General features: G+C 38.9%; 1 protein-coding gene across 6 annotated transcripts in view; it reads left to right on the top strand.

Annotated features, from left to right (window-relative positions):
• The first annotated feature begins 1,791 nt into the window (after window positions 1-1,791).
• The window catches only part of LOC101172033 (guanine nucleotide exchange factor DBS), a 42,364-nt gene continuing 23,070 nt past the window's right edge, over window positions 1,792-21,085 (top strand). The window contains exons 1-3 of one of the 6 annotated variants that reach the window (XM_023950794.1): window positions 1,792-2,510; window positions 18,210-18,293; window positions 20,457-20,571. In XM_023950794.1, the coding sequence (XP_023806562.1) occupies window positions 2,432-2,510; window positions 18,210-18,293; window positions 20,457-20,571 (278 nt within the window). In that variant the 5' untranslated portion in view covers window positions 1,792-2,431. Of the gene's footprint in view, window positions 2,511-8,008; window positions 8,294-8,561; window positions 8,791-11,869; window positions 12,222-18,209; window positions 18,294-20,456; window positions 20,572-21,085 lie in introns of those variants that run through there. The other 5 variants (XM_023950793.1, XM_023950795.1, XM_023950790.1 and 2 more) reach the window with 5 other exon arrangements.

Raw genomic sequence — 21,085 nt, 5'->3', positions numbered from 1 at the left:
ACCGGACAACACGTGATGACAGCAAAAACTGATCAGTCCCATGTGTGGAAACGCTTAATTTAGCAAAGACGTGACCATACAGTGTGCTAGAACGTTCTCATAATGTTACCTTTGGATTATTTGAATGTGTAAAAACAACAGTGGGCTGAACTTTAGGAAACTAAAATGTAAATGGATTTGACATTCATTCTTGTTTACTTGTTTGTACACATTTTATTAACACTTGATTATTTTGCAAGAAATCCAAGGAGTCTGGAAAACTTCACCTGCGCTGTTCAGTATCCAAGTATTTCTCACTGAGTCACACTGGTTGAGGTTTTGGCTAAAGATATCCTGGATCCATTTTAAGTCAGAGATTTGGATCATTCAAAATGAACCGATATCAACTATGGATCGTATCGTCAACCACAAATTATGATATGAATGGAGTCGTTTAAATAAATCATTGCACTCCTTGTAAAGACTGCTTGAGGTTTTAAAATAGCTTTACGAGGTAACAGAGGGTTTTAAAACCAAAAAATTAAGCTTGAAGAACATTTAACTGCTTTGTCAATTCACATTAAATATTTAACATGGTAAATTATAAAGCTGTTGTCATAGTGGAGCAAAGTCTATCACAAGAGTGGATGTGTAGATGCTCTTAAATGTAAATGAATGTGTTGATGGTAATATTGAAAAACAATCATCCACTGTGAGACTACAAAGGCTTTGCAATTATTGTAGAGTGTGTAACATCAATGAAAGATATACAGTAGCTGAAAAAATTTGGAAGAGATACAGTTGGACAAAAAGTGTTTATTTAGTCACTGATTTATTTTATAATATATATAATAATATATATATTATTTTATATATATTATTTTATAATTATTTATAATAATGGAGCAAACATAGTCGATAGTAAATGGAATATACTGTATAGTGCTTTCCTACCTTCCTCGAAGGCCCAAAGCACTTTACAGTCACAGTCCCATTCACCCATTTATGGTAACTCTGCTGCCAAACCCTGTTGGCTACAGCATTATGTACATGGAATTATGTACATAACAAAAAAGTGTGAAACAACTGAAAATATGTCAAATTCTAGGTTCTTCAAAGTAGCCACCTTTTGCTTTGATTACACTGTTTGCCTCTGATTTTACATCTGGCCTTCCCATATTTGTTTCTTTTTAACCCTTGTGCTATCTTATGGGGTCCAGATGACCCCACCCTTACATTGACGTGTTCTCCCTACCATGACAAAAGTGGATAAAGGAGAGGATTTCATATAATCCATGGAAACCAGTGAACAAATCAAATCATTAAAGAAAAAAGGTTCAGCGCACTGTCTTGTGAGGACCAGATGACCCAACTCCCAATCTTAAAATGCCTTGGATAGCACAATTAACCCTGGACAAATTTGGCTGCTGTTTTTTATTTTTTATTTTGCCTTTCTTAAATTTTTATTTTATGTGGCTGCTGTTTATTGCTACTATTCAAGATGAACAAGCAAACAAACAAAAGTCAAAATCATGTTCAAAAACTCAGAAGAAAATTATTCTGGAGTTCTCCAGGGTTAAGTCTCCATGTCTCATAATTGTCTCTGTCACATTCAAGCTTCAGTTTATTTAAAATCAAATCCTGTTCATCCTAAATTTTCAAATGTACAATTTCTTCAAAAATGTGCAAACGTTTTAAAAGAAAGATAAATATAAGTATTATTGGTAACTGCTTCTTCCTGCAGAGCTTATTCCAGTTACAAGCGTTTGTCATCAGCAGGTGGCACTGCAGCATAACCAGTGGAGCCAGTCAGACAGACGCAGACCATGACGCAGCTGTCGTGCCTTCCGTGCACACTGGGTGTCGCTGTTGGATAGAGCGTTTGCATGATTCTGCAAGGCTGACCTTCACTTCCCCTCCCCCTCTCTCTCTTTGCCAAGTGTGCACAGGTTTGCAGCATCATACATGCTGAGGCTGAAACATGCATGTTTGAGGGAGGCTGTCTTCTGATCCAACTCCACCGCACCTCCACTGATGCCATTTTTCCATCTTTTTGGATTCAGGTGTTGCTGCTGGGGGGGTTGTGGCTCCATCTTCAGCATCTCTCCATCATCTGCCTCTCCAGCATCCTTCTCCTCTGGCGTTTATTTTTCTCAGTCATCTTGGCTCGCCGCCTTTTTAAATGAAAGTGGTGGGATTTACCATCCGATCGTAGCCTCCATCCTACATTTTTAAGCAGAATTAGGCAGCAGCTAGTCACATTCTGGGCAACTTCACCCTCCCTTATTCCTTCTGCTCTGGTGGGCTTGTCGGCGCAGATTCCCTCTTCCCTCCCACTTCAGCATCATCCACTATCCAAAGTATTGTTGGGAATACAGCAGGCAAGCTGTCTCTACTTCCAAAGAAAGGGTGTTTAGGCTGGGGGGCTGGTCTTCCGCTGTCCCTCTGGAGGATGATCTTTTGGATGAAGACAGAGGAGATGGCCCTCGGGGAGCTGCTGGAGAGGCTGAGATCTGTCACACAGTGCATAGGTGAGTGATAACTGTGGGGAAACCACCAAAAATGCATGGTCATAATGGTCTTTATCACATGGTTTGGGGTGCAGGCATCTAAAACAACTGGAGAGCCAAGCAAAACCAGAACTGAGTTTAATATGCTGCTGTCCATTATGCTGCTTTCTGAAGCTAAGCATATTTTTCCTCAGCCTTTCTTTTTGACATCTAGCTTATAAAGTTTGTGGCTGATAAGAAAGCTATCATCATCTTTTTAATGTAAAATTAATTCTAAAAAAAAGTAACTCTAGGCAGAGGATGAAATAACTTTCCTGTGAAAAATACCTTTACATTTCCTTCAGCCGTCCTCTTTAATAGTTCTGTCCAAAACCTAAAACTATTCAGCTAATTTTAACTGTTCCCTGAAAGGACAACCTGCTTAATTGATCAATTAAGGATAGGCATGATGGGAAATGAACTATTTTGCTTGTATACACTGAATCACCTAAGCAAGGGGTCTCATATTCCAGGCCTTGAGGCCCTGCTGGTTTTTCAGAAATCCTGCCTCATCTGCTCCTGCCGTGATTTTGAGACCTGTGACCTAAACAGTCCAACCCTTCTCTCCAACATCTTCTAGCAGATGTTGAGGATGGATACAAGTTTACATTCCTCGTGTTGCATTAGCTGACATTGAGGATCTGTCATTTTTTTTTGTAAGTATTTTGACCTTATGGGTAAATGCAACAGCGGCGAAAAATGGAAAATATGAGATTCAGCAAAAGCTACCCTTTCTGTGTTGATGTGCATCGCAGAACGGGTTTGAGGGCGGAGGACAAGAGAGGAAGATTCTACCACTGAATAATCCTCTTCCTGTAACACAAAACAGCAAACTGAGAAGTAAACAATTGTCACCTTTAACCGAACCATCGTGTCATACTTTTATTATAGCTAATATTCTTTTTTAGAAAAAACACATTTTGAATATTCAGTCTGATTATAACAGAGACCTTGTTTGGTGGTTTTACAGGCTGGTTTTCTCTGGCAGCTCCATTCTGTTGGTAACCTGTGCACAAATGAACTGAAATGGATTGGAATTACATTCAAACTAGTCTTTGCACAAAAGAAACTGTGTGTATGTGTGTGTGGTTATTTAGCATAATTTTTAACATAATTGTATGACTAAAGATACAGGTAGGTGTTCCTGCATTCGTAGTTTTCATGCAGAGCAGCCTCTGAATGGTCTATTAGTATTTCTTCAAGATCTTTAACCTTCAATGTTTTTCTTTTTCTATCTGCACCAGACTTTGATTGTGGTTCTCTTTTTTTTTATTCTTCTTTTTAGGAGACACAGCCTATATTATGTTTTGTGTTGCTCTGTAAGCTATCATTTTCATGTTTTTGCTCCTGTCTTATTAAAGCCATCATACCAGGGGCTGCTTGTCTGAGTTCCGTCTCAGCTGCAGAGATGGTGAAAGCCTGTCAGCAGTGAGTGGGTGGAAAGAGGGACAAGGGCAGCAGGGCAAGCTGGAGGAATGAAACTGCATTCATTCGAGCTCAAAAAATATTATTTGAAATACATACATATATGAGTTTTATAATGCATGCTTCAGGCAAACAGCACAATATTAGCAAAAGGTCAGAAGCAGAAGCTCAGCAAGGACTGAAATAACTGATTGAAGAAGACAGCAAGTAGGGGCAGTGATGAAGGATTCTGGGAAAAATCAAAATAGTCATGTCAGGAATTTAAAAAAAAAAAGATCCTGCCTTGTGAAAAGTCAGTTAGGACAACCTAGAATTAAAGATACGATATACTTTTATTGTCACTGTCTGCATGTTAAAAAATATTAAACGCAGTCACCATATCAGTGCAAAAAATAAAATATGATACCAAATATAAACATGTCTGTTCTGTGCAAAATGTAAAAATGGTTACTATGTGGATCCAGTGATTAAGTGACATGTATGTTGCAGATAAAACAAATAATTAAGAAAGCCATTTAAAAGTCACGAGATAAAAGAAAATGTTTTAAGAAATATCTTAATAAACAGTTGTACATATGCATACATGCATGTGCCAGTACACACATTTGACCTACTTCTGTTTGATTTAAAGAGTTTCATCCACTTCATTGAGTTCCAGGTTGCAGCTTCTCCATGGTGTTCCCTTGCAGTCCTTCTCTGTACTCTCTTCATAAAAAAATGTTGTAAATGCACATATGTGTTGTCTTTCAGGGTATAAATGTCTTGCATCTTTCTGATCACGTTGTGCTCTAAGTTGAGGTGAATCTGGAATAAGCTTAGGCATGTTTAGGGCAGCCCAGCTGTCTAGGAGGCAAATAGGTGATTCTTGATCTTAGTCGCTTGTTGTCCCTTAAACTGTTTGAGTGGAAAGCTCAGCAAGTGAGCTGTGCTGTTCATCCCTAAAGGCAGAGCAGGTGTTGGGCCAGATGGATGCAGGCTGGCATGATTAGCCGTCGTCTAGTAAGGAAGAGAGAAACAAGCATTGCTGTAGCATCACATTCTCAGTGTTTTAGCATTTAGTCGGTTAGTTGCCATAAAAAACCTTTCTGAGTTCCTCCAGAGAGTCTGCATGAATGGAGGAAGCCAAACCATAGAGCCTGTATGCTCTATAGGGGAAACACTTTCTTGTAGAAGACCTTTCATACTTGTTGCCACGTCTTTATATCCAGCAACTGCAAAAATTGACAAAAGAGTGGATTGCTGAAGGTCTTGGTGGTTAAATCTAAGCTCCTAAATCATCTTTTGTGGCGTGGACTGACTTTCTGTTGCACACAATTTAGACTTTTTAGTTGAAATTGAATCTGTGAAAATTCCCCATTTATTCAAATCTGTCAGATAAATTCGGCTCCTCAGTGCAGCTCAACAAGACGTTTGCTGCTCATTTGAGTTTTAGACAGACAAAGCAACTCAAACGAACAGCAACTTCTTGATAACCCTCTAAAGTGCAGTTACTCTGAAGAATGGAAGTCCAAGACATTGTTGTGCTCATTGTAATGCAGTTCATGTTCTGCAAACTGACAGACTGGACTGAGACTAATGCATGAGAGGCAGAGAGGCTGGCTAACCCACGTCCCCTCTGTCTCAGCACTCCCTGCACCTTTGGGTTGCCGAAAATGTTTTGACACTGGTTTGCAGTTACATAAGCAGCAGTGAAAGGCTCAGAGTATCCAGCGTTCCTAGAATATGTTTGTGTTTTTGTAGTTGCACCTCCGGGGAGTTACAATCCTCAAGACAGCGAAACCAGGAGGTGTGTGATTCAGAGAAACAATCTGAGCTTGAAAAGTAATTTTTTGGGCTCTTGAAGTGTCTATAGCAATCCCATATTGACATTTATGTGTGCAAGTTTTGTTGTCTTTGCTGATGAGTCTTGACATTTGTGACTAGGAGTGTAACGATCAATTGACAAATCGATTTATATTATCACGATCCAACCAGATTGATCTGTTTGACACAAGGTGTTAATCGAATCGACCTATACCATTATAAAATAGTTTTAAAATAAAATCAATGATTTGTATTGATTTTGTAAAATACTATTTGGATTGAGGAACAGTAGGTTTATTTTACTCTAAAGTTAAAATCACCAAGTGCAATACAGCGGACAACACACATGTGATGTCAGCAAAAACTGATCCGTCCATCATTCCAGTCCAAACACTTTGAAATTAGCAAAGACATGTGACCATACAGTGTGTAGAATGTTCTAGTATTGTTCCCTTTGGGTTATTTGGATGTGGAAAAACAACAGTTGGCTGAACTACAACTAAAATGTAAATGGATTTGACATTCATTCTTGTTTACTTGTTTGTACACATTTCATTTACACTTGATTATCTTGCAAGAAATCCAAGGAATTTGGAAAACTTTACCTGCACTGTTCAGTATCCAAGCATTTATCTCTGAGTCACACTGGATGAAGTTTTGGCTAAAGATATCCTGGATCCATTTGAGGGCAGAGAATTGAATCGTTCAAAATGAACCGATATCGACTGGTCAGTTTAACCTAGGCCTGTTCTGTCCTTATTTATCATAACACTGTTCCTGCAGGTGAGCTGAAAGGTATGGCTCAGGTTCTAATGAAGAAGAAGCTCTAGACCTGTCGAGGAACAAGGTTGAAGCTGTTCTGCTTTAGCCGATCACACTTGTGGTTATTTGGAGGTTTTATACCAACATGACTCTGTGCCAGGACCTGTTTTTCAATGTCAAAACAGAAATTGAATCTGAAACTAAAATGTTGGCTTTATACTATCGCTCCTTGGTTTAGCCTAAATCCGTGTGAATTGAAGCTGGTACTCAAAAAATCCCCATGGTTCTGACATTCCACAATAGAACCAAATTAAAAAAAAATACTTACAGAAAAAGTCACTACTTTTTCTGAAAGTAGTGAAGGTAGTGAAAAAAGTCACTACTTTTTCTGAAAGTAGTGAAAGTAGTGAAAAAAGTCACTACTTTTTCTGAAAGTAGTGACTTTAAAGTAATTGTTTTGTTTCAAAAGGTGAACATATGGTCAGAATATGCTTTTTTTTTCAAAGTTATGTGCTGGATTAGAAGACTGATTTATAAATGTCTATCATTTTATATTTGCTACCAGCAGAGTCTCCATCACTGCAGCACAGAGCATAGAGGTGTGTGTGTCTGTGTGTGTTTTGTGTTTATGCTTTCACAGCTTCAAGGACAAATGAGTTCCCTGTCAGTGGGATGGATGACCTGGAGCTCAGGAGCGGGAACTGTGAATGTCATTGGATGCAGAACTGACATTGCGTCTGGTCCCCTGCAGTCTCCTCATTAGTATCCCAGAATGCTCTCCTTCCTCTTTTTAAACCTTAAAGTTGCAGGTTGCTTTCCCCTTTTAACTATAAGATTCAGTTTGTTCAAAAATAAAATACCGGTACACAGAAAAGTTTATAAATTTGCAAGAAACTAGTGCTTTCATTTTTTGTATCAATTTACAATGTATTCACACGGTTCGCTTCTTGTGCGTGTCAGAATGTTTTTGTGTAGCGTTATAGTTTTTATTTAAATCTAAATAGCATCTACAGTTTCTCGTGTTTGTGTTTTATTTATTTTTATTTTTTTATTTTGCATTCTTGTTTTACATGAATATAGTGAATTGAGAGAGATTAAAAGAGGGAAAGAAAGGGCAGATTAGTGAAAGAGTGAAGGAATATAATTAGCCTGAGGAGCAGAAGGGGATTTGTGCCCTACCGGCTGCCCTCTACTTCTGTTGTCATCCCCACCTCCTCCCTCTTGGTGCTTTCCTAGAACCCTCTCACAACTTTCAAGTGTCAGAAGTGTTGGGAGCACTTTTGTGTTGTCATCTCTGCAAGTGTGTGTGTGCGGCTCTGGATCTGGTCTGACTTTTTAGAGTAAACAAAGGCTGGAAGTGGAGTTCGTACTGAGAGTGAGTCAGCTGTTTTTACCCGCTTTGCTCTGCGCTTGTCCCTGGATGTGGCACTGCAGAGGATGCCGGGCTTGCCTTGCATGTATCCAGAGCAGAGATTTCATCGTGGGATGCATGTGAGAGCGTGGCGTTGTGGTCTTCAGTGACCCGGCACTTTACAACAGAAAGACAATCCTCCTATGTTTGCATCTTGAGGTCTGTTGGAGCTTTGAGGGGGTCGTCCTCTGTGCAAGTCCAGCAGTCATGTCTCTGCATGAATTCCTGCGGGAAGGTGGGGAGGCATCCTACAGGATTGTGAACCGCCTCAGCCATCTGATCCAGAACTTGGACATCTCTGGGTTTGGATCTCCTTTCCCTTTCAGTACCGCCGGCCACAAAAACTCCTGGACAGGCTGGGATGGTAAGAGTGACAGTAAGGGAAACACTTACTGTGTGTGCGTGCGTGTTTGTGTAGAATCTACTGCACATCTGTGCACATGTGGAGAAATTTATGCAAGCAAGAGTTCTGTTCTTAATGCGTTCCCGATGAGAGCAATGGACCGGGTTCTGTAGGGCACCATGCCTAGACCCTCAGACACAGTATTTCCTGTGAGCTCCCCGTCCCTCTGAGCTGCTTGTGTGTCTGTGCATAACATTTTGTGTGTGAAAGCACGTGACTGTGCCGCAACTAGCAGATCTTCCCAGCTGCAGTGGTGGGTTTTTTTCTCCGTCGCCTTTGCTGCACACAGCCCCCCTTTACCTGCAGATGCGCTGCTGCAGGATTCCTGCTTGTCTCTGTTCTGGAGTTGCTAGTGTTTGTCAAAGGTTCTGCTCTTGGCAAAAGAAGGACGATGAAGAAGAAGAAGAATCGAGCATCTGAATTGGATACAGGCATACAAATGGTACCACTTAAACCTTGTGAGTCAGAGGCTATAAATTTGGTTTTAATGCATCTTTTGCGCATAGCTCTAGATTTCAAAACGTGTTTTTGCAAATACTGTCAAAGGGCATGAACTTTGTAACAGCTCATCCGCTCACTATATTAAAAAATGCTATATTTACATGTTGCAACATCTCTACCCTCTCGTCTTTTTACCAGGGTAGCATGTATGAAGATTTTTTTGCTGATTGTGCTCCAAACTGCTTGGCTGCTTAGAAGGGAGGGTTTGTCAGTAGCTGCAGCTGGATGATATTTAAAGAATTTTTCCTTTTGGTTGAACTTCTGGAAAAGTCATTAACTAGAAGGATTATAAATTAAAGGCAGATTTTTTTTTCTAAAACTACAAGTCAGTGAAAGAGAAGCAAAAACGCAGACCTATAAAGTAGTTATAAATCTCTTCATCTGCTGAAGTGCTGATCCTTTTTCTGCAAATTTCAAGGGAGCTCACTGTAGAAATGAGTGTACACTCTGTCTGAGTCTTCCTGCTGCTGTTGTGTTTGGGGATGGGAGGCAGGGGGGTTTTGTTCATTTTTGCTCCCTAGACTTTTCTCAGATCGTTTCCCGAAGCAAAGTTTATTTGCTTCTGCAAAAAAAAAAAAAACTTAATTCATCCTTCTGTGTTAGGCGTTAGAGCGAACATTTTACTCCTACCAAAAACTTAGTACTTACCAGATTTGCATGCACCTAGTACCTGATGAAAATTCATTTTGGGCATGGTGAACATTTTCCTTTTTTTCCATTTCATCTTGAACCAGGAGCCTTATCTTGCTGTGAGGCAAGAGCGCTAAACAATGCTCCACTGTGATCATACCCTCCCCCCCAAAAAATGATGACATGATGATGATGAAAAAATGTATTGGGCCAAAATCTCTTTTGGGGCTCATAAAAAAATACTTCAAAGTCCACTAACAAAACCAAAACGCACGTTTCTGGGATATTCAAAGGAAGTTTTAAATATGGGATGGCCAAAGGACCTACGACTTGGTGGCCATTTTGTGTCAACGTGTGAAATTTTGCAATTTTCACATTTTCTCTGAATTTTGGGGGGAAAAAATTTTGTTCAAGTGTTCTTCACAAAATTTCACACACACACACACATCACCAGGTTAAATCTAAAACCACAACTGAAATTTTGTTTGACTTGAGAAAAGGCTGCGATCTTGAATTCCCTAAAAAAACAACAATCTTTTAGTACCTTTTACCTCCTAGGGATTTTTGATCTATCACTTCTAACTCCGCCAGAATCATTGGGAAGCTACTTGGGGGGGAAAGAGGGCATAAAACACTGCTTGTGACTTTTTAAATTTATTTCTGTTGATCTTTCAGCCCACCTTATGAAGCTAAATCTTTAGCCGTTCAAAATATGTTCAAAAAAACCTTTATAGTAACTGTTTTCTTAATGTCACATACAGTGTGCTACCCTAATTGCCAGAGTTGGGATTGTTGGCTTCCTTATAAGGATATAAGTCAAACTAGCAACCTTTTTCGGTAATAGTTTCAGTCACATGATGCTTGAGCCTGCCTGGAGGGTAAAAGTATTCCAAAACAGGAGTTTACACCAGACTAAGTGTTACAGAACAGCAGAACCAGTCAGTTTTCTCATGGTTTTGTTTTACCTTCCAAAAAAGAGAAAAAAGATTAGGACATGTAGAAAAACATTTGGGTGCATTTTTGACATCCATTACTATCACTATTCTAGTCTCTTCCCAACAAGCCAGATCTTTAGTGACAGTTATATCTGTTTAGAGGAGCCTTCACTTTATACGGCTCAGAAAATGAAAGCACAAAAGTACAGATCTGGATGGGGCTGTAATGGGGTTGTGTATCTTTTCCTCTTGCAGGTTTTAATATGCATCTCGATACATGCTCCACTAACTGATACACAACAGATTCAACTATCTTTGTTGCTATACGATACACTCTAATTCTTTACCTAAAGGGTTACAATATATAAATACAATATGTAAAAGCAAGAACTAATAACTAATGCTAGCTCTTGAACAGGCAGTTCAACCTTTTTTAAGTTACTTTGTTAACAGTTTTGTTGATGAATCTGATGTTTTGTAAAGATATAGTAGTTAGATAGATATTCTTTTTGAAATTCAATAAAGAAACTCCTATAGATTATTTTGACGCCACCAAAACCCCACACAGTCTACTGCTTAGTGTACACACCTACTCACATTGACATTTTACGCTAATTCATTCAGTTTCTCTAACTGAACTGATAACCTTCAGTTTCTTTTACCCTTTTTTATTTTCTTTTTCACATTTTAATCTCAGGAAATTACTTTTTTATACAACAATGGAGAAATCTATTTTATGAGTCCTCTGAGTCACTGCATTTAAAAGTAAATTGTCAGTTTAACAGTGTCTCTCTGGGAATGCTTCTTTCTGTCACAAAGTTGTAGAAAAAGTCCTTTTGATAGAAATTAGCAAGAATAGAGGTCTCAGTTGAAAGTCAGTGAATGGGTAACTAGGAAGGCAGGGACTGCATCAATGGTCCGGCGGTTAAAATGGAGGCTTTGTACGTTTGCTGCTCATCTTGTGAGATAAGGCAGAAAAGGGATTTTGTTCAGTGAGGTACATGAGCCGTGCAAGCTGCATTATCTAAAACACTGACATTTTACTTTGCAACATTTTATTTCCTATAGCTGACGAGCTTTTAAAGGGTCACAATTGGATCGTCTGTCATTTGAGGAGACTGTAGCCTTTGTCCTTTCAGGGCTCGGAAAAGGGTGGATGGGTGAAGAGAAAAAAGTGGGAATGAGCTCTACACTGCTGCTTTTGTATAAAGGAAAGGTAACATGAGGTTAGAATAGGAAGTCCTCTCAGTTACTGACTGATGTTTGCAGGCTGCTGAGCACCTGTAACCTGGCAGCAGGAGGAGGCTGGATGTGGAGTCTGAGGAGAGGTGGAGTCAGCTCGACCAGGAAGCAGTCTATGCAATAATTTGTTCACAGAACAAATGTTGCAGAGCAAGAGTGAACAAGGAATGGAATGGGAGAAGAGGAAATGCTAGATTCAGGCTTTTTTATGGAGGAGGAACCAGAGTTTGACTTACAATCTGGGTTTAACATAGACCTTCAATCAGATGGGCTTTTAAGTTCAAATGGATGCCAGGAGAGAGTAGAGTTGAACTCGGTTATGAGTACAGCCCTATGGGAACTCCTGTGTGTGGATGACGAAGAACGCAAAGAAAGACTAGAAAGAGATGGAGGCCATCACACGGAACCACTGAAAAATGTAGAACCTGGGGACCAGGATGAGAGAAGCAAAGAGGAAAAGATGGGGAGAGCCTTGAGTGTTTGTTTGGGTCCAGCAGAGGGGTGTGGACATTTAGTTCGGATATCCATCGAGGAAATGGAGACTTATTGCAGGTTGTCTCGCCGCTGCAGTTGGATCTGTGGTAGGTGTCGATCTCTTTTTGTCACCGTATTTCTGACCCATCGAAAAAACATTTCCACCATGGTTTTTAAAAAATCTCGAAACACCCTCACGTCCCTCTGACGTCCTGCTGCTGACAGACGGAAAAACATTCGGGATTTGCAAATTGAGTTTAATGTAGAGATCACCTCAACTTCCCGTTTGCTCTATGAAGAGGAAGTTATTCCAGCGTTGTCATGCTCTGTGTCGGTTATCTGCAGCATTCAATGGCTGTTATTATAATTCCACTGGACTCAGCATGGTGTTCTCTGTTGACCGGTTTGTACAGATGCAGCCACTCAATAGCAACACTTTTATCATCTGAAAAAAAATGAAATATTTAAGTTATTGTGAGTGAAGGAACGCATGAAGAAAAATTCTGCAACAGTTTAAAAATATTGCTTTCAAATTTAGATGAGGACAAAATACCTGACACTACTGTTTACTCCGACCAGGACATATACAGAAAAATAAACTGTTTTGACTTTTTGCGTGTATCTGAAGCTGGACCTCTAATTGTATGAATGTAGAATCAGAAATCCAACCTGTGTCTCAGTTGGTGTGTTCTATCCTTGTTTAATCTGTGTCAGTACTGTTGGGCTGTCCAGGTGTGTGACAGTGACCCACTAAGGTTAGATTTGTCAGCCTGAGCGTGAGCGGACGCTAATTCCCTTCGTTAAGCCTTTGGAAGAACATTAACTTCTCAAACAGCATGTGGTGGATGTGTGCGTTTATGTGTGGGCATGTAGGGAGAGTCATGGAAGGGTTTATGCATAGCAGCAGTTGTTCCTTTATCACTATGAGCAGCAAAAGTTGTTTAATTAAAGAGCCACTCCAACCAAAATTGTGTTTTTGGTGTTTTTAACATGATCTTGTTGCATTTTGTCTGATAATGGCGGTCATTAAAAAAAAATTCTGAGTATTCCTTTATTCAAAACCATTTGAATCAGGAGCAGATGAAAAAATGCTGTTGGGAAAAGCTTGTATTTATGACACTGAAGCCACAATCAGTGGGTCAAAAGCTCCCTGGATTGCCCCATTCGGATGCATCCACTTTTAGACGACCTGTTTCATGTAGGTCTTTGTTTTCCTCATCTGAGCTGACATCCGACTCAAAACTGGACAACTTTTGTATTGCGCACCATTTTTGTTGCACTGACAACGTTAGGTTGGGGTTGTGAGAGGCTGTACGCTAGCAGGCAAGCGTGTAAACAGATGGATAATGGGAAGTAAGGGCAGGCTTACACTGTGCCAAGCAAACTTCTAATGAGCTACTGCTCCTCTGCAGAAACTATTTTTTATAAAAGACACAGGTTTTTGTTTTGTTTTTTACTTTGGCTAAAAACGGCATTAATAAATACTTAGAAGACTTCTAGGAAGGCTTTGAAAATATTTACCGTAACAGCAGCACAAGAGTGGAACTCTGTTCCTCACATTATAAGAGATGTCACCACATACACTCTGTTCAAAAAGCACCTAAAAAACTGGTTTATATCACAACAAACATGTCTACATTGAACTATTTTAATGCCTGCCCCTCCTTGTCTGATCTGTCACCTTTGTGTCTTTTATATTTGTTTTTATGTTTTTCCCTGTTGACATGTTTTATGTATTTTAAATGATTGTTTATTGTACATGTATATTTTCAATTTATGTATTTAATTCATGCTTTGAAGTTTTTAGGTTGACAATTTAACACCTGTCCGGGGACTACAGATGAGAAATAGCATTTAGGCTAGTTCTGGCGCATTGCAACCATGCTTTTAATGTGCACTGTCCCTGTTAAATAAACAAACAAATAAATAAATGAATGAATAAAAACTAATTTTTCTGACATGGTGGGGTCAACTGCGAATCTGTTAAATCTAAGTTTGACTTAATTAGATGTTTGTTCAGAAGAAAACCCACAAAATAAAATGAAAACATGAATCAACTTTGCAAAGTATGTTCTAAATTAACTACAAAAAGCAAAGGCAATCCATTTAAACATTGAATCCAGCATGTTAAGACCCACTTTAGTTCAGTCAAAAGACCTGGTCTTTATGAACTGATGAAACTACATCAAAGTGGTGCAATAACACACTGATAGTTTTACAATGGTAAAAAGTAGAAAGTACTTTGACACTTAAACTTCTGGTTACAGATCAGTATTTCTTTCTTTACGCAGTATTTATTGAGTTTCTGTTTTGTATCGACATTGGTGTGTCATCTTTTGTTATTGGTCAAAAGGCAACATTTATTTATTTGTTGCTTAAAAGGATCTTTTTCTTTCTCCTAAAATTTGGAGCACCTTCTTTGTATATCAGCAATTGAAGCTAAAAAGGATCAAAAAATGAATATTCATTGTCATACACTGGATTACTTTCACCGTCCTCAGACGGTCAGAGTTCAGAAACTGGACTGAAATAGTTTCGCTGTTTGTTTGACGAGAGCTTCAGTTGCATCCGATACTGGCCTCGTGTTTCACAAGGGAGGCTGGAGGGGTTTTTCCAATTGTTTACAATTGATGAGACGTGAAGAGACTTCTGCAGGAGTCCTGGAATAATAAGTGTCTGTGAGAAGGTGTTGAAGCTGAAATTGGGCGTTCAGGAGGGGATTTTTCAGTAACAAAATAGCCTCTATTTTGGCCTGGAGGGGGTGTTGCCTTTGATGTGATACACGTGGGAGGTTCTGGGGGCAGGGTGTGGCGGGGTGACAAAGTAAAGGCCATTTAGAGCAACATAAAATGATGGAGGTCATGAAGTCTACTTCATGTGAAAGTTCTTGAACATCTTGGTGATGCCCTGACACCTGCAGCTTTGTCTCTATGATGGACAATCATGATCATATCCCACAGCAGTCCTGGACACCAAGGGCCAAATTGTTTATGCAATCCTTATTTCTTACTGCACCTTTGAGCAAATTTTTTTCCCTTGCTTCATACTTAAAAACCCACCAAAATTTGCATGCACATAGTATGCAGGGAAAATACAATTTTGACATATTGAACAACCCCCTTCCCTAAAAAACAGATGACATCACAGCAAAAGAAGATTATCAAAAAACGAAAAGGGCCAAAATCTCTTATGGGGCTCAAAAATAAATAATTCACACACGTCTGGGATTCCCAAAAGACATTTTAAATTTGTTATGGGATGGCCACAGGACCTACAGATTGGTGGCCGTTTTCCATCAAAGTGTGAAATTTGCCAATTTTGCCATTTTCACAGACACCACAACCGAAGTTTTGTTGACCTCAATCTATCATTTTAAACCCCATGAACACCGTTGGGAAGCTACTTTAGGGAGAAAAGTTGGCTTTAGAAGTTGCAGATTTTGAATTGCGTTCGTTTGGCCAACTCATATAAGTGCTGTTTTCCTTTTACTTGCACATTTTTTACAGTTATATTGTGTAACTTTAATGCATGAGTTGTTGGCTCAACTTTAACAAAACGATCTGGCATATGAGACGAACATATTTGGACGGTAGGTGTGATAGACAAAATACCAATTCCAAAACATAAAATGGTTGCTATGGAGATACAACCAACAGAAAAGTCGCTATTTTCCTGAGCAGCTGCTCAGCCAAAGAGGGCAGGTCAAAGGGGATTAAACTATTTGTTAAAACAATAAAAAGAACCACTTAAAATTCCACTTTCATGTTACCACTTACAAATTCTGTGGTTTTTGTCTTCCGTCAAATTATTTCCTAAAAAATTGTCAAGAGCCTCAATTAATATTAAAAAAAATTGGCATTTGACATCTTTATCTAATGTTCCCAAAATATTGAAAAAAATTTAAACCAGATTATCAAAAAGTCTATTTTTGGTGTAAAATCTGACTTTTTAATGTGGGACTCTGTAGGATTTGACTCCTTTCTGAAAGCAGCCTCTTTAAAAAAAAACTGTAGCATTAGGTTCTTCTGGATCCACGTATAATCAGTGAATGGATTATGGGGGCACGGTCTAAACAAATCTCTTTCAAAAAAATATCTCCCAACAAAGTATACACTGCAAAAACTGAATTTAGGAAAGGAAGATGCCCCATGTTTCATGAGAAATTGTGCTATTTTTTGCAAGTAAAATAATCTTGTCAAGAAATTTTTCCCAAAGCAAAATAATCTTAGTTTGAGAAAACATGTCGTAGTAACTAGAATGTTTTCCTGAAAATAAGAATTTTTTTCTGACCCTATTGGCAGATTTTTTTTATGTTGATTTAAAGAAAATCGGCCAATGGGTTAGAATTTAAGATGCAAAAGTCTGTGGAGGTTTCCTGTTAACATAAAAAACAACAAATCAATTTAACAGTGTCACAAAAGAGGCAGACGTCTGGTTCCAATTGCAGCAGGTTTATTAGCGCAGCTAAAAGGTCCACAAAGCTAAAGGGGGAGGCAGGGGTCAATAACAAGGGCAAGGGAGCATCAGAGAGGAAATGAGAGTAGTCAGGATCCAGGTGAGAATCGGGGCAGGCAGCAGGCAAACAGAGTCAGAGACAAAACGGGGTCAGGAAACCAGAAGATCTGATCCAGATGTAACGCTCTGTAATGCAGGCAGAGTAGCACAAACAATACTTAACACTGAGTGAAGCTCAGTACAGTGCTTAAGTTTGCTGTGAGTGATTGTAAATGAAAGTCAGGTGTGTGGCATCCAGATACTGTGTGCTGGGGTTGCCGGGAGATGTAGTGTGATTACAAATCTGGAGATGGTTCCTGCCAATGACTAGAGGGGAAACAGAGCTTTGACTTCTGACAAACAGATTTCAGAAAGCAATAGAACCTCCATCATTGGTACTGAATTGTAGCTCCAATGACACAACTTAGGCTACGTTCACACTGCTGGCTGAAATGACCCAATTCCGATTTTTTTTTTTCCCCTATGTGACCTGTATCTGATCTTTTCATGACGGTCTGAATGACACAGATCCGATCTTTTCAACTGCGACCCAGGCCATTTGGGTATGTGGTCCTGAATCCGATATGTATCCAATCTTTTAAAATGCGACCTCCGTCTGAACGGCCAGGCCACATGTATCCGACCCGTACATCATTGATACGATACAAACGTCATCATTCTGCGTTGAAGTAGGCGGCATCGAGAACATAAACATCAACCATGGTGGACGATGCTGCTGAGACCAGTCAGTGGAAGAGAAGCGAGGTCACCGATTTGATTAATATTTGGGGTGACGACTCTATTCAGGTCAAACTCGAGAGCTCTTATTGCAATCGGGCAGTTTTTGAAAAAATTTCTTGCGAAATGGCCAAGCGTGGTGTTGAACCTTACCCGCCATGACTTTTTTTTTTCCCTTTCCAACCGTGGTCAGAAGCGTGGGGGACAGAAGGCGGATCCTCCTCCGGGGTTCACTTCCCTGTTCGGACCCTTAGATTCTCCAGAGCGAGTTAATAAAGAGTCAATTGCAGTTCTGCTGGGGGAAACCTTCTTTTATTATCGTTCTCCTTCCTCCGTAAAACACAACATCCAGCACACATTCAAATCCCAATTCCAGAACAGTGGGTACAGACGATCCTGGCTCCATTGCCTTCTTAAAATGAGAAGATTGTAATTGTGCTGGCTCCTTTGTGAAAACAAATGTAATAATGCAAAAAGAGCTCCGCTGTTGACAACACTGTTGTTGACATCCATTGTTAACGTTAGCTACTTCCGCAAACAACGAGTGACGTCGTTCACCGTTGAGTACTCTTCTGCGCATGCGGGTCACTTCTGGGTCATTTCACGGTCACACAGGAGATCACAAAAGTTCGCATCTAATTAAAAATGTGAACGGCCTTGCAAAAAAATCTGATTTTTTTCAAAAAATCCGAATTGAGCATGAAGCCCTGCAGTGTGAATGTAGCCATAGTCTGGTATGAGTTCAAATGTGTGAATGTTAGGATGCACAACCAGCAGTGACATTCATTTATCTGTACCAACATGTGCAAACTTTACCCGGGTTTTATCTTGAGCTCAGAGTTCTGTCTTGTTATTCATTCCAGATGAGATCATGCAGCTGGACAGCAGTCCACTCCGAGCAGCAGACATCACCACCGACCTCAAAAAACAGTTTGCTTTCCTTTCAGGTAACTCATTCTACTTTCCTGTACTTTCAAATGCTATGTAATACGCATAAACCGCTTGCTGTCTTCATTTTCACCTGTTATGACTGCAGTATGTTTTCTGTTCTGTTGATATTTGCATAGTTAGTGGAAATTCTCTTCATCTGGTATTTAACATTTGCTATGCAAATGGATCATCTCTTTTTCCTCTTCACTACCTTTTATTTGTACTGCTCTTTTCATATCAGTTGACACTTTTCTGTTTGTGGTCTTCATGTTACTTTAAAAGCTCCAGTCTATTCAGGTCAACATGATCTGTTTTATACAGTTTTTCTCTTTAATTTATATAAATTGTGTATCTACCTTGGAATCAAAGGATTGTCAAAAATATAAATATTTGATCTGTATACAACTTTAAAAAGAAAAAAGAAGGAAAATGGAAAAAAATTTTGTGTGAAAACAAAGACTGAAAAAACTAAACTTACAACTTTAAGTGTTGCTACTGATCCTACCTTTTTTTTAGCTTTAAGTTCTTTCTATCAAAATGATCAATAATAAACCAAAAACATGAACCAAGTCTGTATGATGTCTTAATGCATTATTATTAAAGAACTATGGCTTTTACTGTTATTTAGTTAGATGAATTCAAATTGTGGTTGATATTCTAATTAATTAAAATGTATATTTTTTTACCTAAAGGATTTTTTTTCCTTTTGCATCTGCGAACATGACATTTATGTATTTTGTTTTACAAAGTATGAAGGGTAGATTCCACAGTACCTATGACACCTTAGCAGGAAATACAGTTGTTTTGGTATTTATTTTTTAATTAAACCTTTATTTATTCAAGACAGATAAGAACTATATTCTTCAAGGGCCTGACAAAAGGCAAGACCTTTTCTAGGAACGGAAAGAAAATCGATTAGAGAAAACAGAAAAATCCCCAACACAATAAAAATCAGAACTTTTGTCTGTAAAGTTCATTTTACATCTACAAAAAGTTACTAAATTTGTTGAGTCTAAATTAGCTAGAAAAATGAGGAGAAATTATTAATGTGTTAAATTGTGACAATGTCATAAAACAATGTATGTGAGAAAGAAGCAGGTATTTTCCAAATATTGTTGAGAAAAGTGTTAGAAAAACAATAGAATAGAATAGAACTTTATTGATCCCAGAATGGAGGAATTAGTTACCAGCGTTCTATTAACCCTTGTGCTATCCTAGGCACTTTAACATTGGGAGTTGGGTCATCTAGACCCACTAGACAGTGCTCTGAACCTTTTTTCTTCAATGATTTGTGATCTTCACTGGTGTCCATGGATTACATGAAATCCTATTCAGGTTTATCCACCTTTGTCATGGTAGGGGGAACACATTAATGTAAGGGTGGGGTCATAGGATAGCACAAGGGTTAAAAACAGCAGATCAGTTTACAGGATATGGATTTAGTCTGATGGAAATTCTACTACAAGATTTCCTAAGTGGTACATTTTCTAGAATTAACGGTACAATTCAATTCTTTTTTTTCCTTTTTTTTTTGGTCACTCCTGGCATTTCAAATCCTCAATTTGCGACTTCCAACAGCAGGTTTAGAAGCATCTCACAGAGAAACATCCAAGAAGAAAGCATGACCATGCACTTGCTGTTGCCATGGAGATGAGAGAAGAAAAGGCAGACAGATTGAAATTCCAGCCACATGCTCTGAAAGAGTGGCTGCTCTGCAAGGAAAAGGACGTGTTTGCCTGTTTTTACTGTGTCTAAAGGAGGCCGGCCTGTTCATGAATGCACTTCACCACTTCAGACATGACGTTTTACAAAACCGGCTTCAACAGACAGTCAACAAACATACTTGTAGCCTTTTTATTTTTCATCCTCCTGCTTGAAAATCTGTCTGCTAAAATGACTTTGACCAGTGTTTCTAGTGTGGGGCCATCTGTTCAACAGATATCCTGAAATTGAAATTTGCACTTATCAAATTCTTTTGATTCACCTTTATTTATTTGCCTGAGGTTGAATTTACATATTGATCAATTCTAATGTAGTAAAGCTCCAGTTTAACTGTCATTTTTTTGGGGGCAACATTTCTTTTAAATTCACTTTTATTATATCAACTGCGGGAGGAACTTTTAGACTGACAACCGCATGTGTGACATAAATGTTGGTCTTTTACTTTGTCTTTCTTTTAGGGGGTAGAGGGGATAATGGCAGCCCGGTCATCGTGTTCCCAGAATTCCCAGCGTTCAGTGAGATCACGGACAGAGAGTTTCACAATGTCCTATCCTATCTAACAAGTGTGCCAAGGTATAGTTTTTTCACAAAAGCACAGCAAAAGTTCATCCAACATTCTTATTTACACTCTAAGCTGCTCCTGTGTTACTTCCTTGCATTTTAAGTACTTTGTTTAGATGCTAATCATGTTTTTTTTTGGTAAAAGTTTGTTGATAGGTCAGGTAAAAACAGGGAAGAGTTAACTCAACTTTATTTGCAACATCAAAAAGCTAAATAAACATTTTAAGACCTTGTTACACAGCCACTATGTACATTTTGCGCATATGGCACGGATGAAAATTGGTAATATGTGAGTATATGTGAAAAAAGTGAGAAAATGTTTGGTCTTCACGTCAAATTTACACAGATGCCTCACGAATGAACCACAATAAAAGCAGGTACGAATAAACCAAGCAAAGAAAACGTCAATCAAAGTAAAACATACTCCGTGGGCGATTATTGTGCTGTTTATATGCAATTCAATTCATTAGGGATTTGTATGAAGATTACATAATTATAACGTGATATGAAAATCAAAAACATAGGT

The sequence above is a fragment of the Oryzias latipes genome, chromosome 21 (genome assembly GCF_002234675.1).
Source record: "Oryzias latipes chromosome 21, ASM223467v1".
Taxonomy (NCBI): Eukaryota; Metazoa; Chordata; class Actinopteri; order Beloniformes; family Adrianichthyidae; genus Oryzias; species Oryzias latipes.
The sequence above is the reverse complement of the archived record's forward strand: the minus strand, read 5'-3'. Positions and strand labels throughout refer to the sequence as shown.